The following is an 18,573-nucleotide window of genomic DNA, read 5'->3' as shown; positions in this document are numbered from 1 at the left end:
GTTGTGTCCTCAGGACTAACCTTCAGCCATGCTAGATTCTTCTCTTAGTTTCCCCACTGACACAGAGTACGGCTACAGCTCCTCAGTGCTGTCCTTGCTTTACACAGCCTGTGAGGGACTGGGAAGCCACAGAGGACCCCATGGAAGCAGGTTCGTCCTTTCCTATTTCACTCAGGCCTTTACTGGGGTGTGTATCTTTTCCTATGGACTTTTTAAAATAACTGAAGCAATTGCCGTCAAATAAAACAAGAGATCCTCTGGACTCATACTATTATTTAACACACAGTAATGCTTTTTGATATTCAAAATGCCATGCATCATAAGAGCATTATAAATGTTGGCATGTTTTACAATTAGCTGCTTGCTCTCCCTCATCCTCTCAAACCTAGGAAAACCTTTTCATTTAATCCCACTCCTGATGTTCTTACAGGGAAAATAGCAGCATTCCAATTTTAATATAGCAGCTGACTGGCTATTTATAAAGCCATTTGAAGAGCTGTCTTGAGTCCAAGCTTGGACTCACAACCTTTGTCTTCTATCCAATCCAGCACGCCTTCTGATTTTACTTTATCTGCTGTTTTGGCAAAAAGGAATTAGTAAGTGGAAATGGAAAGTATGCTTTAGCTCTTAGGAAATATAAGAGTTCCACAAAAATGGTAAGTAGAGGCAATGTAATAGAGGGGACAAACATTGTTGGATATAGATATTTAAAAACTAGAGGTCAGGCTGAAGGGAGAACACACTGTCTTAACTTACTATTTCTATCTCAATAATCCTTAAAGTGTCACCACTCCCTACGTTGATCTTTACTTACCTCAGCAGTCTCTGTGACTTTCCTTATAGCTATCTTATTTTTAATATCACTTGAGTTTGAGTTTGGTTCATACTAAGAGAATTTTAATATTTTCAGATCCTTTCCAGAGAAAGAGAATAACAAAGTCATATTAGCTGTCATCCAAAACTGTTTATCTCAGTGGCTTTCTTCCCCTTGTATACAGGCTGGAGACAGAAGTATGGAAAACCGAACTTCGAATAAATATCGACTTAAACAGTGAATCAATAAGGGGAAAATGGGAGGGAGGGAAGAATGGGAGGATACAAGGGATGGGATAACCATTGAGATGTAACAAGAATAAATTAATAAAAAAATTTTTAAAAAAACAGAGAATCAGCACATAGGAAATGCTATGCACAATTATGAAGAACATGGTCATTTGTGTCAAATCAGCTGGGACTGAGCCCGAGGTCACCAGTGAATACTTGTGTTGGCTTTGGGTGAATTATTTCGCCCAGGGACACTTTAATTTGTACATAGGCATATTCCGTGTTATACACACCCCCAGGGTTGTCTTTAAAAGTGCTCAGCAGACTAGATCTTTGCACGTAGTAAAGTAGATTCTTTTGATATCGGCAGTACTTAACCGCTTAACTGATAAAAAGCTGCCACTAGTTCATGTCAATCAAACCTCAAGTACCTTAATTCCTCTCATCACAAACACGGGCATAGTTAAAAGCCCACGCGGGCAGTCTCTGTGGGTCCTTCTCTTGCTCCTGTTGTAACTCCTTGGGATGCTGAGCAATTTTCTTGACCTCTCTGGACCTATTTTAGCTCCCTCATTTAGAGAAACTTAAGTATTGGCTTGAGCTTAGGAGTTACTCTGACCCTGGGGAAGGACTATAAGAATGAAGGAATGGAGTGTGGAAGGCATTGCTTATATGAACCTCCATTCTAGATTCTTCTAGCCCAGATCCTGCTTGTAGGAAACAACTCCATGGATCAAATGGTACCCAAAACAAAACAAAAAACAAAAATAAAAACAAAACAAAAAACAGCTAAAGCAAGAAGCTCAGCCTTTGAAAAGGCCACTCTTACCCAATAGACTCTTCCCTTATCCTCGCATACAGAAAGGAACAGTAAAATATGTCAGACCCGTTTTTAATATAGACTTGTTATATATTTATATAAAATGCATAGAGGTAGACAGGCTGATGGCAACTTGTCTCAGCCCAGCTGTGTAACCAGCTAGTTAGGGTTTAGATGACAACTTTGTGCCCTTTGTATTTTTAACATTACCTGGTTTTCAAAAATCTGTGCTCAGCTTCCATTAATGGGTGCAATTGGAAAAGGGGAAAACATTCTCAGAAAAAAAAAAAAAAACATCATCTCAAAAATTTCAACACTTTTCTGAGCTATTGTAAAGTGTCATTAACCATGGGAGAGTTCATTGGTTGGAGAGCTACTTATGGTAGCTGGGTTGGGGGGAAAAAGCAGTTGTCATGTGACTTGATATGCACATGTGATTACTGCTCTTTACTACTTGCCAATGCCCACTTCCATGCAACCTGTTACAATGTGGAAATGAGGTGCCTCCCCACCCAAGCCCTCATGTACTGAAGGTGTGGTCCCAGCTAGTGAGGTTATTTGGGGAAGTGCTAGGGATTTTAGGATGAAAGTCCTGGGTGGAGGAAGTAGGTCATTGGGATGGATTCTTGGACCAGTCTTGCCCATTGCTTCTCTCTGTCTCTGATCCCAGGCTGCCATAAGGTGAGTAACCCTGCTCCTTCCACCATGATGCTCTGCCTCACTACAAATCACAAAAAAGCAGAGACAGCTACCCAAGGACTGACACCTGTGAACTGTGAGCCAAGCTAAGTCCTTCGTCCTTTTAAACTGCTTCTCTCGGGTACATGTCACAGCAACAAAAAGGTCTGGCCAGCAAACTGCTTCTCAAGCTCACATTTACAGACACACCATGGCAGACATTACCTCCTAATAAGTGAGAATCCTTAAAAAAAAAATCCAAGTGCATGTCTCTGTTTGGGCAGAGACATGATGAGCAGGCAAGACCTCAGAGTTAAGACGCCTTTAGAATACCTTAAAAGAGGAAGGAGTTCCACATCTTGAATGTGACTTTAATTCTGTCCCACCTATGAATTTGGTCTCCAACACCAAACTCACAGGTCTTTATTATTCCAAAGATCTCATCTTTAATGGATATTAAATTAGCACGGCAAGCTTTCTGATTCATTTTCTTCTGCTGAGCAAAGGGGCCTGGGACATGGGTAATAAGGCTCAACTGAAAAGTGCAGTTACAACCACAGAAGCACTCTTCAATCCACCAGGCACTCAGTTACATAAGAAAAAAACTCTTACCTTTTCACCTTGTAAACCAGGGGGGCCCACTAATCCAAAAAGACCTTGGTCACCCTGTAAACAAAACACAAAGATTTAATATCATGAAAGAAAACAGAAAGTTAAGGCTTTAATCTGAGACAACAAGCCCTTTGTGGGTATATTTCTGATCTTGACATTCCGGCCCAAGTTCCAACTCTCTTTCTCAATCCTTCCTAGCACCCTTTCTCTCTTTTTTCAGCATCTGTCTGCCCCCAACTCCAGGGCTTCCTCACCTCTTCCAGCACTTAGTACTTGATATTTTCTCACTCACGTGCTTTTATGCTTTTATTCCTTTCTCTTGTGTTGTTTTATTTTCTACAAATGCTCTCACTCCGAAGTTTACAGTTTACAGTAGCTAAAGGAGTTTCTTTAACAATCCATGAGGATAAACTAGGCATTTCCCACTTTGGTGAAACTCTCTGAGTGTGCTGAGACTCTTAGAAAGACATCAAGGGCTCAGAGGAAGCCTTCACCGATTAGGGCTGGCTACTCTCCACCTTATGAGGAGCTATCCCAAGGCATAAAGGAACAAGATTCTTTTGTTAACTTTTCATTTTATCACCTGCAACAAATCTGTTGTGGTGTAAAGAGGGAGGACCAAATTTAATACAAATACCGTTTTTAAGAGGCTAGATTTAACTTAATTTATTTTATCATTTAATATCCCACTCCCAGCGAGCTGGTGACGCAGCCTCTGTAATCCTACTTGCTCTGCAAATATAGGTTGAAAGATTACAAGTTCATGTGTGCCCAGGCTGAAGAATGGGGTCCAGGCTATCCTAGGCAATTAAATGTGACACTACCCCTCAAAATAAAATAAAGCTAAAGAGGCCTGGGATGATGGCTCCGTGGGTAAAGTGTTCACTACGCATGCATGAGGGCCTTGCTTTACATCTCAGGGACCCAAGGGGAGCTGGGTGCAGAAGGACATCTGTTGGAGATGGTTTGATGTATTTTGATGCTAATTACTGCTTGCTGTCTCTGTGACCCACCTTTTGATTAATAAAAAGCCATCCCACCTGGGCAGAGCAGGGGAGATAGAGGTGTGAGTAAGATTCCTGGGTTTAGAGGGGAGAGAAAGGAATTCTGGGAAGAAGAAGAAAGGCTGCCTCGAGAAGGAAGGAGAGAGACCCCAGACGAGGGAGGAGAGGAAGGCCGCCATGGGTTAAATGGAAGAGAAACACATGGTCGGCGTGGATGGAAAATTCGGCTCAGATGAAGAACATTAGCAAGTATTTGGGATTATGAATAGGATATAGCTTGATAGAAGTTATTGGAAGCAGATGGCATGGGATTGGGGTAGGGATCCCATACCTGCCCCACTATGGGGAGTAATTTAGAGGATTAATGTCTGCCCTGCCCCTGGTTTACTAAGGCTATTTTAAAATATAACAAGTGTCTGTGTCTTAATTGATCGCTAGCCAGGCCTACTGATAATATGGATAATACAGATAATTTAAAAACAATAGACATCTCTGTCATCCCAGCGCCTCTCTGACAAGATAGGAGGCAGAGATAGGAGAGTTCCTGAACGCCACGGGATCAGCCAGCCTGGCTTATGAAGTGGTGAACAGTAAAGCAGCCCTGGCTCCCACAAAGTGGAAGGCGAAATCCAACAGTCAAGGCTGTTGTCTGATTTCCACACATGTGCTGTGGCATGTGAATGTCCCCCATGATATACGTACACACACACATACACACACACACACACACACACACACACACACACACACAGAGTACACATACACAGACTCGCACGCACACACTGTATAAATACACATGCACACACATGGTATACACACATGGTGTACATACACACACTTTCATGCACACACATTATAAATACACATGCACATGTATGGTATACACACACATTCACACACACACACACACACACACACACACATAGTATACATGCACACACACACACAGAGTGAAGAATGCTGGAGACAATTCAGTGGTACAGCACTTGTCTGTCATGTGTAAGACCTGTTAGCTCTTGCACTGACAAGGACAAAAGGCGGAGAAATGCATCTATCGTTTTAAAATCATGGGTTTCACTTAAAGCTCAATGACAGTGTGACATTAAATTTTATATCTAACTGCATTTCTTATATACACTCTTAGGCATGGTTAGTACATCATAAGTCAAAAGTGAAAACATGAGCCTCAAGTCCAGACAGTGTTCACGTTTCCACCCCACACAAAGCCACCCTATATTTTGTCCCCCCCCCCAAAATCACAGAGAAAGATAAAACCAAGCATTTGATACGAATGCTTAGGTTTAATCTGGAGCCTCTATTTTGAAGTCAACCTCTAATTTTCAACATCTAATAAGAGAGTAAACATGCTATATTTAGGTATTTTAAAGATGCCACCCCTGTTTCCCAGCTCTCCTAGTACTTTTCCTCATAACTATGACCAGGTCAATGAAGATATCGTCTTTCTGGAAATAGACTTTCATTCTTTTCCTGTTTTTTAGGCTCTATGAATTAAATTCTATAACAGAAAGAACATTCCTAAAATTTTAGATTAGTTTTTTATTTTGGGTTGGGTTGGTTTTTTGTTTGTTTGTTCATTTGTTTTTTTAGGATTTCTCAAGTGGCTTTAAATTTATCAAAGTTCCTGTAACCCAATTAGAAGATTGGGTTTCAACCCAGCAGTCACTGGAGTTGTTCACGGTTTTTAACTTGTGATTCTCTAACAGTAAACAAAGCCGTCTGAGATCTGCGAAGAGCTTTCCAAGTGTCTTCCTACAGACACCACCAGCAGCAAAGCGTGGTGGCACACACCTGTATTCCCTGGGCTGGGGAGCCTGTGGGTACATAGAGGTCTTGTGCCACACAAACAAAACACACACGCACAAAGGCAAGGGGTGAGGAATGGGGTTAATCAACCGAAGAGTGCACAAAAAAACTATCTTATAACTCAATTTTAAAATAGGGAAGAGATTAAAGGACGATATTTAGCATGGCTAAAGAATGCTATACCGGGAAAGAGTGGGCTCCTGAACAAAATTCATAGTACCCCAGGGTGGGACGGCTCTGCAGCAGTGGCTGTTCAGGGAGACCCCCAAAACAACACAGGTTTTTGTCTGTTCTTTTGTCGTCCCCTTCCCCCTCCATCCCGGAACAGAGGATTATTGGGTGAAGACACCACACACGTTGGCTGCAAGGTATAAACGAAACAACCTAGAGCCAAGCTAGGAACTTTCTCCCTGCTGGCTTCCATTGTGCCTGATTAGGCAGCCTGGGGCGAAATGCCATCGACAGTCGTACATGGCTGTGAGCTCTGTGAACCACAAAACCAACCTGCGTCTAAACAGCAGTGACTGCACTCATGGCTGCTCAAGATACCAAGAGTGAGTGACCTATACAAGATATTTACTCCACCCCATCTAAGGGACCACTGCAGAAGAGATGATGGGAAGAACGTTAAGAGCCAGAGGATGGCGATGGGGCTGTGAAAAACTATCCTGTAGGTGCAATGCAACCATCACAAAGACGCTGCAGCTGGGCCGTATGAGATTGGCCCTGTCAGCAATCAATCAGAGCTGGGGGAGGGCCTGTGCCGCCTTGCCCCTTAACTCCTTAAATATTGCTTATCGATAGATTCTGCAAGGTAGGGAGTCTTCAATTGTGTATTAAGTGCTGAGTCCCAGGAACCGATGGATATCGGCAAAGCCATGGTCGCACGGATGGCTTAGTTAAACACAGCAGGTCACACAACACAAAGGATTATGGGAAAGAGATTTGTAGGGAAGAAGTGAGGCAGACAAGGGTGGGGAGGAGTTAAGAAGGGGTTGATGAGAGAAATCAGAATGCATTATGTACGCCCATGAATTCATCAAATAACACATTTAAGTAATATAAGAGCCTCACTAATTCCTCCGTAAAAAAGCAAAATAATTTAAAGCCCAATTTTTATTTATATTTTTACTAAAAAATCAGCATTCTCAATAAGTGGTTTGTTGCTATCTTTATTTTAAATCCTTAGTTTTACCCACAATTCCAGAGTATTATGATGGCACGAAAGGCATCCTGGGTTAGAAGTTAGAAAGCTTTGCTCTATCACTAACTCTACCAGTTACTACCTTTGAGTAACAGCCCTAAGGTTTCTCTGTTCTGGTCTTTACAACTAGAAGATAGGATGTGAAAACTGTTTCTCTGGGAGTCTCTGTAGCCTTCATATCATGTAAAGGGTCTGGAACTTTCCTAAAATGTATGCCTTTGCATTTAGGTGTTATCACATCATATATATTAACAGTAAAACCTTTGAAGTTAAGAACACATCCTAGGCTAGATCTGATGGGACATCAGCCTGTAATCCCAGCACCTGGGGAACAGAGGTAGGGGGGAGGTCAATGTTATTTTTGGACATGTGGAGAGTTTGGGGCTAGCCTGAGCTACAAGAGACTCGGTCTCAAAGGAAAAAATACAAGTTCACATTCTGCTACAACATTTTAGCCCATTCTTCCTCACTGGCACAATGTCAGGCCATAGCAGGCACTTGACAAAGTTAACGGGAAGACTTCAATCAACAAGGGAGGCTGATAGGACCTAATCTGCTCAATTCTTCAAATATTTCTCTGTTTGTTAAAATTCGACAGGTTTCTGCTATCTTCTTTGGCCGCACAGCAAAATATATATTTTAAGGAGAAAAAAATAATATATTTTTAGTGTGTGTGTGTGTGTGTGTACGTGTGCACTCGAGTGTGTTTGTTCACATATGCACATATGGAGGCCAGAGGTAACATTGTGTTTCTCCCTCTATCACTGTGTGCCTTATATTTTGAGGCACGGTTTCTAATTACACCTGGAATTTGGGGCAGGCCCTAGGACTTGCCTTTTTTGCCTTCTAGCACTGAAGTTACAGATCCCAACAGTGTCTGCCATATTAGTTTTTAAAATATGGTTGCTAAGGATACAAGGTCTGTTTTTCATGCATGTACATCAAACCCTTTCATCTGTTAAACGACCTTTCCAGCACCCTGATAGTTTTATTTTTAAATATTAAAAATAAATAACAAATAAAAAGATCTTTATTTCATTGACAGATACTTACCTTTTCTCCAGAAGCAGCTTGGCCTGGGGACGACCCAGGGTCTCCTTTGGGGCCCTGGGTGTGACAGTGAAGACACACTTAGTGAAGCATTAGTTACATGTTAGTTATATATTACCTGCTCCAGTGACATGACTGCAGGTGCTATAAACAGCACATGGTATTGAGTAACATTACTGTGTATCGGTGAATTCACAGCAGTTTGATATCGCTGCAAGACCAAGCCTGGGCCCCATGGGCACTGCAGAATGCATGGAGCAGGAGGCCTCCCTAGGAGCTCCTGGCAGTTCGCTTCCTCAGTGGTGGCCACTGACCTGCTCCTCAGGCATCAGTAAACAACTTCCTGCTCAGTGCTTAAGGAGCTCTAACCTCAGTGGGTCACACACAAAGAGAAGCAGGGAAGAGGAGGAAGATGGGGGAGGGAACAGGGTGGCAGAAGGCACGGGAGTGTGAAAATGACTAGAACCCATTACATTCATGTGAAAAACTGTTAAAGAATAAAAAAAGAGACAGAAAAAATATTTTGAGCCAGACACGGGTTATTTGCTTTATAGTGTATACTTTTTAGCCTTGTTTGTAAAAGCTGAGCTCTAATGACCTCCTACGTACAACTGAAGTTTATTAAAAAGTAAATACTGAGTAATGTTACTATTAAGAATATTTTCTTTACAAGAATAGTAACATTTACATTACTTTTGCTACTTTTGTAACACAGTGAATTATCACTATTATTTTAGCATTGGAGTGATAATAGTTTAATAAAAGAAAATTGCTTATCACAAACTTTAACATTTTAACATATGACTATTACCTGAGTATTCTTTTAATCTTGAAAGCACATATTAATATTACTTTTATTATTAAGAAAAAATCAGAAATAAAAAAGACACTCTGAGCTGGGTGCAGTGGTGCACACTGTAATCTCAGCACTCGCGGATCTCTGTTTGAGGCCAGCCTGCTCTACAAAGCTGGTGGGCCCAGGACAGCCAAGGCTACACAGAGAAACCCTATCTTGGAAAAAGTAAATAAATAAAGACAGTCTGTTAAAATAATCTATGTTGTTGTTAAACAGGTAATTTCCACAGTCAGTGAATTCTTTTATATTTCAAGAGAAATATGACATCAATTTTCAGTCAATGGTTTTGGACACAGTATTAAAATAATTTTTCTTGTGATGCTGTCATGGATTGCTCCCATTGAACCTCATACTGGGCCTTAATTATTCAGTGTGGCATGTTGGTAGGTGGCAGGTGTTTGGGTCCTAGGGACAAAGACATAGTGAATAGATTAATGAAGGGCATCTCTACAGTGGGTGACCTGTCATCTTAGAGGCTTTTGGCTAGCTATTACAGGGGCAGGCTGCTATAAGTCAAGCCTTTTTGTCCCCCACCCCTTCTGTATTCCACACTATGCCTAAGCCAGCCAGCAGCAAGCCAGCCTAGGACCATTGGCTAAAATGAACTTTTCTTCATAAATTTTCCCACCTATGGTGTTCCGTTGCATCAACAGGAAACAGATAGTTCTTGAATGCTTAAGAGAAACGAGTCTTATTTCTCAGACTTCATAAAATATTAGTCAAACTTCAGTTTTGAATTTCCTTACTATTCCCAGATAAGAATAAACAACTCTCCAGTCTCAGAGAATGGGAAACACTGTTTTCGTTCTCGGTGAAGGAGAGAAGTAACTATATCTTTTTTTCATGGATTTATGGAGCTTCTGGACAGTTCTCAAGCTGACCAGCTAAGAGGAGATGAGCAGAGACACAGTCCCACTCGCTGCTCAGGCTTTCATTTTACTAGTTACAAACTATAAATAAAACCAAGAATCCTGTGTCCCACAGATGAAGAAACTTGTGGAGAGAAAAGCTGGTTTTCTAGGCTGTCTGTTCATAGCCACCCCCATTTCTATCATCAAAGCTGTAGAGGTATATCAGCGGTTACAAGAGTATTGATCTAAGAAGCAGCTTTTATGGTATTTTACTATTTAAGGACCAAATTCATCAAGTAGCAACAATAATGATAAAAATCATAATCTTGGCATAGAGGAAAGTGCAAGCACCCACAGCACTTGGGAGACTGAGGTAAGAAGTTTTTTTGGTGTTTTTTGTTTTTTGTTTTTTGTTTTTGTTTTTGTTTTTGTTGTTTTGTTTTGTTTTGTTTTGAGCCCAGGAGTTCAACATTAGCCATGTTAACACAGCAGGACCCTTATCTCAAAAAAAAAACCAAAACAAAACAAAATCCAAAAAACCTTTAGGCTAAGTGACACTGTACATAAAGGGGCAATAAAATCTAGATAGGGTGTTAGTTTGCTTCCTATTACTGTGACAAAGTATTAAACAAAAACAGCTCAGGGATGAATGGGCTTGTTTGGCTTACTTTCCCAATCCCAGCCTATCACGGATGGAAGGCAAGGCAGGGCTCATCAGGGAGGGGCCAGGGGGCAGGAGCAGGAGCAGAGGCCATGGAGGGGTGCTGCTCACTGGCTGGCTTTTCTGTGCTGCCCAGGGTCACCTGCCCATACAGTCCTGTTTAAGAACCATGAGCCAGGACTGTCAGACTTTCTATGTCCCAAGTCCAGCCGGAAAAGCAGAGAACATTCTTTTAAGACGTCAGGAAATGACATAATGCTCATTAGGAGTTGCTCACCTTTGGACCTGGCAATCCAGGTAACCCAGGATTTCCATGTGGTCCCGGAATACCCTGCAAATAGTGAAAATGCCTCATTATTCTTAGAATACATATAAACAACAAGGTTTCCTTTGACATTCATATAATGATTATATAATATGGCCTAATTAAAATAAATAACAAAAATAAAACTATACATTTTTTATTCACTTTTCATCCCCATTGCAACTCTCTCCTTCCTTTCTTCCCAGTCCCACCCTCTCACCCTTCCCCCATTCCCCACTCCTCTTCTCCTCTGAAAATGGGAGCCCTCCCCTACCCACTCCCGTACCAACCCACCCCAACACATCAAGAAGCATCAAGACTAAGCACATCCCCTTTCACTGAGGCCAGACAAGGCAGCCCAACTAGGGGAAAATGATCCAAAAACAGGCAACAGAGTCTATGTCAGAGACAGGCCCTGGTCTAATTGCTAGGGGATCCACTAAACTGTATTTTCAATTTTTTTTCTGCCACCTTTGACATTCTAATCTTGGAAAGAATGGCTACGTTAATCAGACAGCAAAATGGTAGACTTCATCCTTACATCAAACACTGCCAGGAGATGTGGCATTATCCAGCACTTCTGTCCACAGCGCCCACAGCTTACTGCTTCATCCAAGCCAAGCACTCAGAAGCCTAACAATGTGTGATTGTCTGGGCTCTGTTCTTTTCAACCTGTGCATCCCTTTCTGCAGTCAAGATTTGCATCTGGGATAACTCATTAACTTTGCCACATCTTCACCAGTGATTCCTCACATCTGTTTTGCTCTACCTTTCTTCTAACCCTTGGACTCATTTTCACAGAGTAACATCTGTCTCCTGACAATTCCATTGAAACTACTGCCCGCTAGGGTTGTAGTATATGGCCTCTAGGTATTTCACAATAAGTGTTGTGATGTTGTTTGAACTGCATCCATGACTTGTGCTATTTAGTTTCAGGATTAAAACATCTTTGAAAAGACACTCTTTTATCTTACTAGTCTAGTATTTCATAGTATTCCATCAGTCACTCGAGTGTTTGTCAGTTTGATTGTACTTTACTGAAATTCTTATAACCTGATTGTAAAACATTGATTTTTCTCATGCCTGTGAACTCAGGGAAGCAGAGGCAGATGGATCTCTGTGAGTTCAAGGCCAACCTGGTCTACAAGTCAAGCCCAGGACAGCCAAGGCTACACAGAGAAACCCTGTCTTGAAAAACCAAGGGGTGGGAGGATGAGAGAGAGAGAGAGAGAGAGAGAGAGAGAGAGAGAGAGAGAGAGAGAGAGATTATCCCCTGAGAACTTAGTTTGTGCCTTGCACTTTGCTCATACTTCACAATCTCATTACTAACTCATGTGACAACCTCTCAAAACAGCTACTTTATTCTCAATTACAAATTAGAGAAGTTAAGCTCACAGCACCAGTGAGCAAGAAACTGAGGTACCTTCTCATGAAGCTCGCAGGTCTGCAGGTACCTGGAGGATTGTGTGACCTCGCCTCTGTGCTCTGTAGGCATGTATCTTAATATAACACAGAGTAAGAAATTACTTGTCTTTCCAGGAAAAAAAATTGTTCTGGAGACTCAACAATGTTGACATTGAACATACATCTAACAAGAGTAAAACTAAGGAGAAAATATTATAGTCCACGATATTGGTAATCTTAAGAAAGGGAGGCAGGGAGACCTATCTATGGTGATTAGTGAAAGAGTTGTTGCTGTAGACGTCAGGGTAATAGGTTTGACCCTATTTCACCAAGCTCAGCTGTGCAACCATGAGCCAACATAATGGCTTTAGGCAAAACTTGTATCAATTAAAGTCTAGGAATTTTCAAAGAGGAATGACTTGTTGTTGGTTGTGGCCAAACAAAGCCAAAATTAGGGAGAGAGACTTTGCAGCAACTTTCACATTAGAGAATTGCTTGAAGAAGATGAAATTGGGAATGCAATTGACATAAGTGGTCCCAAGAAGCAGGCAGTTGCTCCTTAGGGAAGAGTGGGGAGAGCGGGGAGAGCAAATGAAAGAGGGATGGACACCGGAGGAACCCACGAATCTTGAGTACAATGGGAGATTCAGAACCCCAAGGCCGCCCCATTGAGACATTACAGCCTTAGAGTGAAGAATAGAATCAGTGCCAAGGACAGAAAAGCGGCCTCCAAAGGCATCCTCACACAAGGTGATGCTGGGAGGGGGGTCGGGGGTGGGAGTTGTCTGACAGGCCATGAGCTCCAGAGTTGTGGAAACTTCCAAAGAGCAGCTCAAGCACAGTGGGGTTGTTCTCAGCCTTCAAACGCACAACCATCTGGTGTGAATAGAGAGAGTGTAAGTAATATTTTACTTACTTACAAAGCGACTTGGCTTTGTAGTCTTAGTGTGATGTAAATCGGGGCGCAAAGAAAGTCGATATCATTAAAGCTATTTGCATCTTTCTCCGTAGCGCACAATTCTTTTACTAGGTTATTGAAGAAATACTTTTTCTCAGAAAAAAAAATCTACTTCTATTTTTTTTTTAAGGCTTGAAGGGAACTAATTCTAACAGAGCAATAAATCTTTTGTGGGACCCGTGTAATGTGAGAAACTACCGCTGATTCCTAAGGCAGCTTTTTCCTTCAGTCAATGACTCCAGTATTTCCTGCTGTGCAATCCAGGAGCGCGCTATTTTAAGGAAGTCTTGTTCGCCTCGTTTGACAAAGCTTCCCTTAGAACACTGGTGTTACTTTTTAACTAACGATGCTGCGAGAAGGCAACCAGAGCAGCCGCAAGTCTCTAAATTTGACCCTATTCCTTGGGCATTTTCACAGAGGTTTTTTGGCTGCCTCCACCCACGCAAGCAAGGCTGCGCTGGAGGAGCTAAGTGTGAAGATCCAGGTGCCCAGAGGATGTGCATCCTGCCCAGGACTAGGGAGAAAAAAAGCACCCCGGAATGACACCTTTCTATCTGACAGCGCTAAACGAAGTCTGTCTACTCACCCGTGGGCCTCTCTTGCCTGACGGACCTGGGATACCCACCGGACCAGGGGGACCCTTAGGAAGCAAACATCAAGGAGTTAGGTGGGATAAACAGTAAGCACGCCCTTTTCACAAATCTTTATCACATCTCTGCAGTGTGATATCTTCTTTCCTCCACCCGCACCTGGTTCCCTCTTCCCAGCTGATACTGGTTTCAAAGCAACATCAACCCCTCACCCAAATCAGCGCGCATGAGGTGAAACTCTATCACTTCTCCTCTTTAGTCTGACCAGAAATGACAGTGGGAAGCCCGTGGACTATAGTTACAGCCATGCTATCTGGTTTTTGCAGAGAGCGCAACTAGTAGTTTTGTGGGTGATTTTTACCTAAATTTATTTTTATTGTGGAGGGAGAAATACAACTTAGGGATGGAGCTCAAGTACAGTTTTTTTTTTTTTAAAAACACACTTCAAAAGAGAAGTTTTACTTCTAAAAATAAAAACATTAAATGTCACTGTGTTCTTTAAAAGATTATACCAAGTACAATGAGATACTTCCTATATAGGCATAATAAATCTGTCTTATAGCAAATGTGACAAACCAGGAGTCCACTAATAGAGCTAGATGACTTATAAAGTAAAATTGGAAGGGGCTCAGTGGTTAAGCACAGGCTGCTCCTGGGGAGGGCAGGGGCCTGGGTTCGGTTCCTAGTACCTGTATGATGGCCCACGGCTGTCTATTGCCCCAGCTCCAAGGGATGCAATACCCTCTTCTGGCTTCAGCAAGCACCAGTTAGCCATGCAGTGCACACAGGAGTGAATGCAAAACACTCATACACACAAAATAAAAATAAATCCTAAATGAAAAGATAGTCTGCAGTATGGGAAAATATGTGCAAAGCATTCATCAGACAAGTTAGTCATAGGATATGTAAGAGGTTTAAAAATCTCAAAACAAAATCATCTCTGAAACTGGGCAAACCATCTACATGAACATTTCTTGTCAGGATACATCCAAATGTCTAACAAGCATGAGAAAAAAAAATACTGCTTTTCTAGTCTTTATAGAAATGCAATCAAAACCACAATGAGCTATCATCTCCCCTTTCCAAAAGGCAAAAAAACAAAACAAACAAAAACAAATACGACAAAGATAAAGAAAAATCTCATAAACGCCTATTGGTGGGAAATGCAAGTCAGTATAGCAATTACAGGACCTAGTACAGACACGCCACAAAACCTAAAAACAGGTCTCTCACAATCCATCTGTCCTCCTATTGCATGTACACACCCAAAGAAATGAAGTCAGCATAGGAGAGAGAAGCCGCTCTCCCAGGTTCATCATAGCAACCAATAAGAGAGAGGATCCATAGAGGTGCTCATCAGGAGATGAACAGGTGACAAAATGTGGCGTGTACCACAAGCGCGGATATGTAACTCAGCCATAAGAATGAGAGCTCATCACAAAATATGGGTGGAATTGGAAGACACAGAGAAGCACCGTGTATTTTCACTCACACACAGAAGCTAAAATTATAAATATTGCAGTCTCAAAGAAGAGAGTAAAGTGATTTCTGGAGGTGAGGAGGAGAGAGGCTATATAATAAGGTACTATTTACAAAAGAATGATGCTTTGGGTCTTCCAGCAAGTGGATGACTAGTTTACAATAACTTACATATTTTAGGAAGAACCAGAAGACAGAATGTGAAGGCTCTACACACACACACACACACACACACACACACACACACACACACACACACACAATGATGTGGAGAGAAAAGTGCCTAGTACCTTGATTTTCTGCATTATTGACTTATCACATTGTGCATAAACATGAATGTTTATTATGTGTCTATAAAATTTAAAACACACTATGGAAGAACTGTACGGGGATGCAGACAGAAAAATGCTATCGCCTGGAAGTGGGAAGCTGGCCAGGCCACAGGCGTACACAGACCATCAGGAAGTCAGGCAGCCGCTTCAAGTTCACATGCATCTGCCACTGTTGATTCTCCACTCGCTCTCTGACCTTTGCCTTCAGTCTTCCACAGTTGTGAAGGAGGGACTCTGGAGCTCAGCTGTGGCCTTCTCATCAGAAAGAAGGAGGGATTCCTCACCACCACTCAGCTCCCATTCTTCGACTCCTCTGTGGCTCTGAGCAAACTGATCAATTTCTTCCCTCAAGTGTTTTTCCCTCCCTGGCTTTTGTAGTAAGCACAGTACTATGTGCTTACTACATTCTCAGTCTGCAGAATTAAATCCTGACAATCTATGACTCTCTTTTTCTACTTGGACCCTAGAGCCAACTAATGCCCAAGCTCTATTATATAATCTCCCTTCAAAATATCTCTCAAATCCAACCTTCCCACTTTCACTTCTGCCAACCTGAATAATGTCCCAATCATAAATGGGACCAGGAATTTCCCATCTGTTTTGGGTACCATGGCCAGACTGACTTTTGCTTAGAAATCTATAGAATTCCCAAGAACAATGTCAAAGCTTGTTAGTTTAACAGTCAAGACTGTGAGGTGACACTACCTTGCTTGGGCTTTTGTCTGTCATTATTTAACCTAAAGTGAAAGAGTTTGGCCTTAGAGACAGAGAATATGTATTCAAATCCTGGCTGCATCATTTACAAGCCATGTTATCATTGGTAAGTAGACGAACTCCTCCGGCCTCAGTTTCTTTCACTGAAACGTGAGGACAGTTGTATTAATATTGCAAAGCTCATTTAAGAGAATGCATATGAAAGCCTAGTTAGATCATCGTCCACATCAATGAGTGACAGTTACCACTGTCTTCCCCGTGTTAAGAAGTAAAATCTGCCTTTCTTATCTATACTTAGTCCCTAAGGCCCAGTCCTATATCATTCTGTGCTAAGAACCTGCCACCAGCAGAGATCCATAGGGGATCCATAGGGGATCCATATGGGATCCATACAGGATCTGTTCCCAAATATTATTTTTTTTTTGCCCCACACATTTAACTTATGTCTTTCAGCAGCATGTGATCTATTTTGTTTTTCACTGTGTGGTTACGTGTGTGTGTGTGTGTGTGTGTGTGTGTGTGTGTGTGTGTGTGTGTGCACTCATGAGTGCAGTGATTTCAGTGGCCAGAGGCTTCAGTTCCATTGGAGCTGGGCTTGTAGGTGGTTGTGAGCTGCCCAAAAACTAATGACAAATGTGATAGTCACTCTTAACAATGCCGAGCCACCTCTCCAACACCCAGTGGTATGCAGCTCGCGTCACCACAAGATACAGTCATACATGGACGTTAGTTTTCTTACTGAAATGTAGGTTCCCTCAGAGCGAACATCGTGCTTCTGCCTCAAGCTCAGCAGAGATGAAGGAAACATCTATAGCACACATTAGTGCTTAAAAAATCCTGCTGGAGTAACTTCTTGGGGCTCTACAGACAGATTAGGAGACAAAGGCTCAATCCCAGTACACTGAGTTTCTGAGGAGAGTAAGAGGCACCTATTTGTTCAATCCAATCTCTCAGCAATTCAATAGAACCACTGTGTTGTTCTTATGTATAAAAGCTTATCTCATATAACAGAGCATCTATTGGATTTATTGTAACTGCCAACAGTTTGCCTTAGGAAGAGTTGTTGAAAATACATCTGCCTCAAGGAATAACTACAGGGAGACATAAGCCAAGAACGCGGCATTACCTTAGTCTGCCCAGTCTATAGTTTCCAGAAGCCAACCAATAACTCAAGTTGTGTTTTTGTTAAGTAAAGAAGTGTCATGTAGGTGCTGGAGAGATGGCTCAGAAGTTAAGGGCACTTGATGTTCTTACAGAGGACCTGGGTTCAATTCTCAGCACCCACGTGGTGGCTCACAACAGTCTGTAACTCCAGGAGATTGGTGGCCCTCTACAGCCTCCATGACCACCAGACATTCATTTGGTGCAGAGCCACATGCAGGCAAAACACCCACACACATAAGACAATAAGATAATAATACAAAGCTGTGCCTCTGGACATGTTTTGGTATATGCTTAGAATTTTAAAATAAAATTCTAAAAATATACAGGCTAGTTACTTAAGATATACAAATATCAAAGGCCAAACAAGCAGTTACAACACTAATTTCAGGTGAGGTTTTAAATGATTTTAGAAATTTTCAGATGTTCATCTCCAAGTGTACCTGCGTAATGGAAGAAATTCGGAGCTGAAAAGATCGGACCAAGGTTTCACAATTTTGTTTGTATATTATTAAGTTGGCTTGGGGTTCTCCATTAAATAATCTGATCCTTTTCTCTCCAAAGTAGCTTGCCTAACTCAGTATTTTTATATAACGTAGGTAGAGCTTATATTAATCCATTTGTAAGCTGGCTACATCATTAAAGAGACAATGAAATATGTTATTCACGATGGGAATGGAAATATTTCACTGAGAATGATGACATTTCTAGCAGTTATCTACAAAATAATGTCTATATGAAAACATTGATAGTCCATTTAACATTATTTTAATAAAGGAATACTTAATTGGTATATTTACTATATTTTTCCTCAATCTAACTTTTATATACCCTTTTAACATTAGGTATTGGGTGAATGCTTTTGGTTTTTATAAAAAATATAAATCTATACTTTTCAGTTAAATTCCTGGATGGATTTCCACTGAATTAGAAAAACATAGTCTTCCCACCACTTTACCCAGAATTAGGTAACTTTTTCAGCCTACCAATTTTTTCTTAAGCGTAATTTGAGACAGTGTTGCTTTCT

At 41.5% G+C, this 18,573-nt stretch overlaps 1 protein-coding gene across 5 annotated transcripts in view; it reads right to left on the bottom strand.

Annotated features, from left to right (window-relative positions):
* Positions 1-18,573, bottom strand: part of COL24A1 (collagen type XXIV alpha 1 chain) — a 257,071-nt gene that overhangs the window by 216,716 nt on the left and 21,782 nt on the right. For all 5 annotated transcript variants that reach the window (XM_084757416.1, XM_084757418.1, XM_084757419.1 and 2 more), the window contains 4 exons: positions 13,857-13,910; positions 10,882-10,935; positions 8,240-8,293; positions 3,155-3,208 (listed from right to left, as the gene is read on the bottom strand). In XM_084757416.1, coding sequence (XP_084613542.1) covers positions 3,155-3,208; positions 8,240-8,293; positions 10,882-10,935; positions 13,857-13,910 — 216 coding nt within the window. The remainder of the gene's footprint in view (positions 1-3,154; positions 3,209-8,239; positions 8,294-10,881; positions 10,936-13,856; positions 13,911-18,573) is intronic.

The sequence above is a fragment of the Acomys minous genome, assembly GCF_964271855.1.
Source record: "Acomys minous genome assembly, chromosome: 14".
Lineage (NCBI taxonomy): Eukaryota > Metazoa > Chordata > Mammalia > Rodentia > Muridae > Acomys > Acomys minous.
This window is presented reverse-complemented; position numbering and strand designations above follow the sequence as displayed.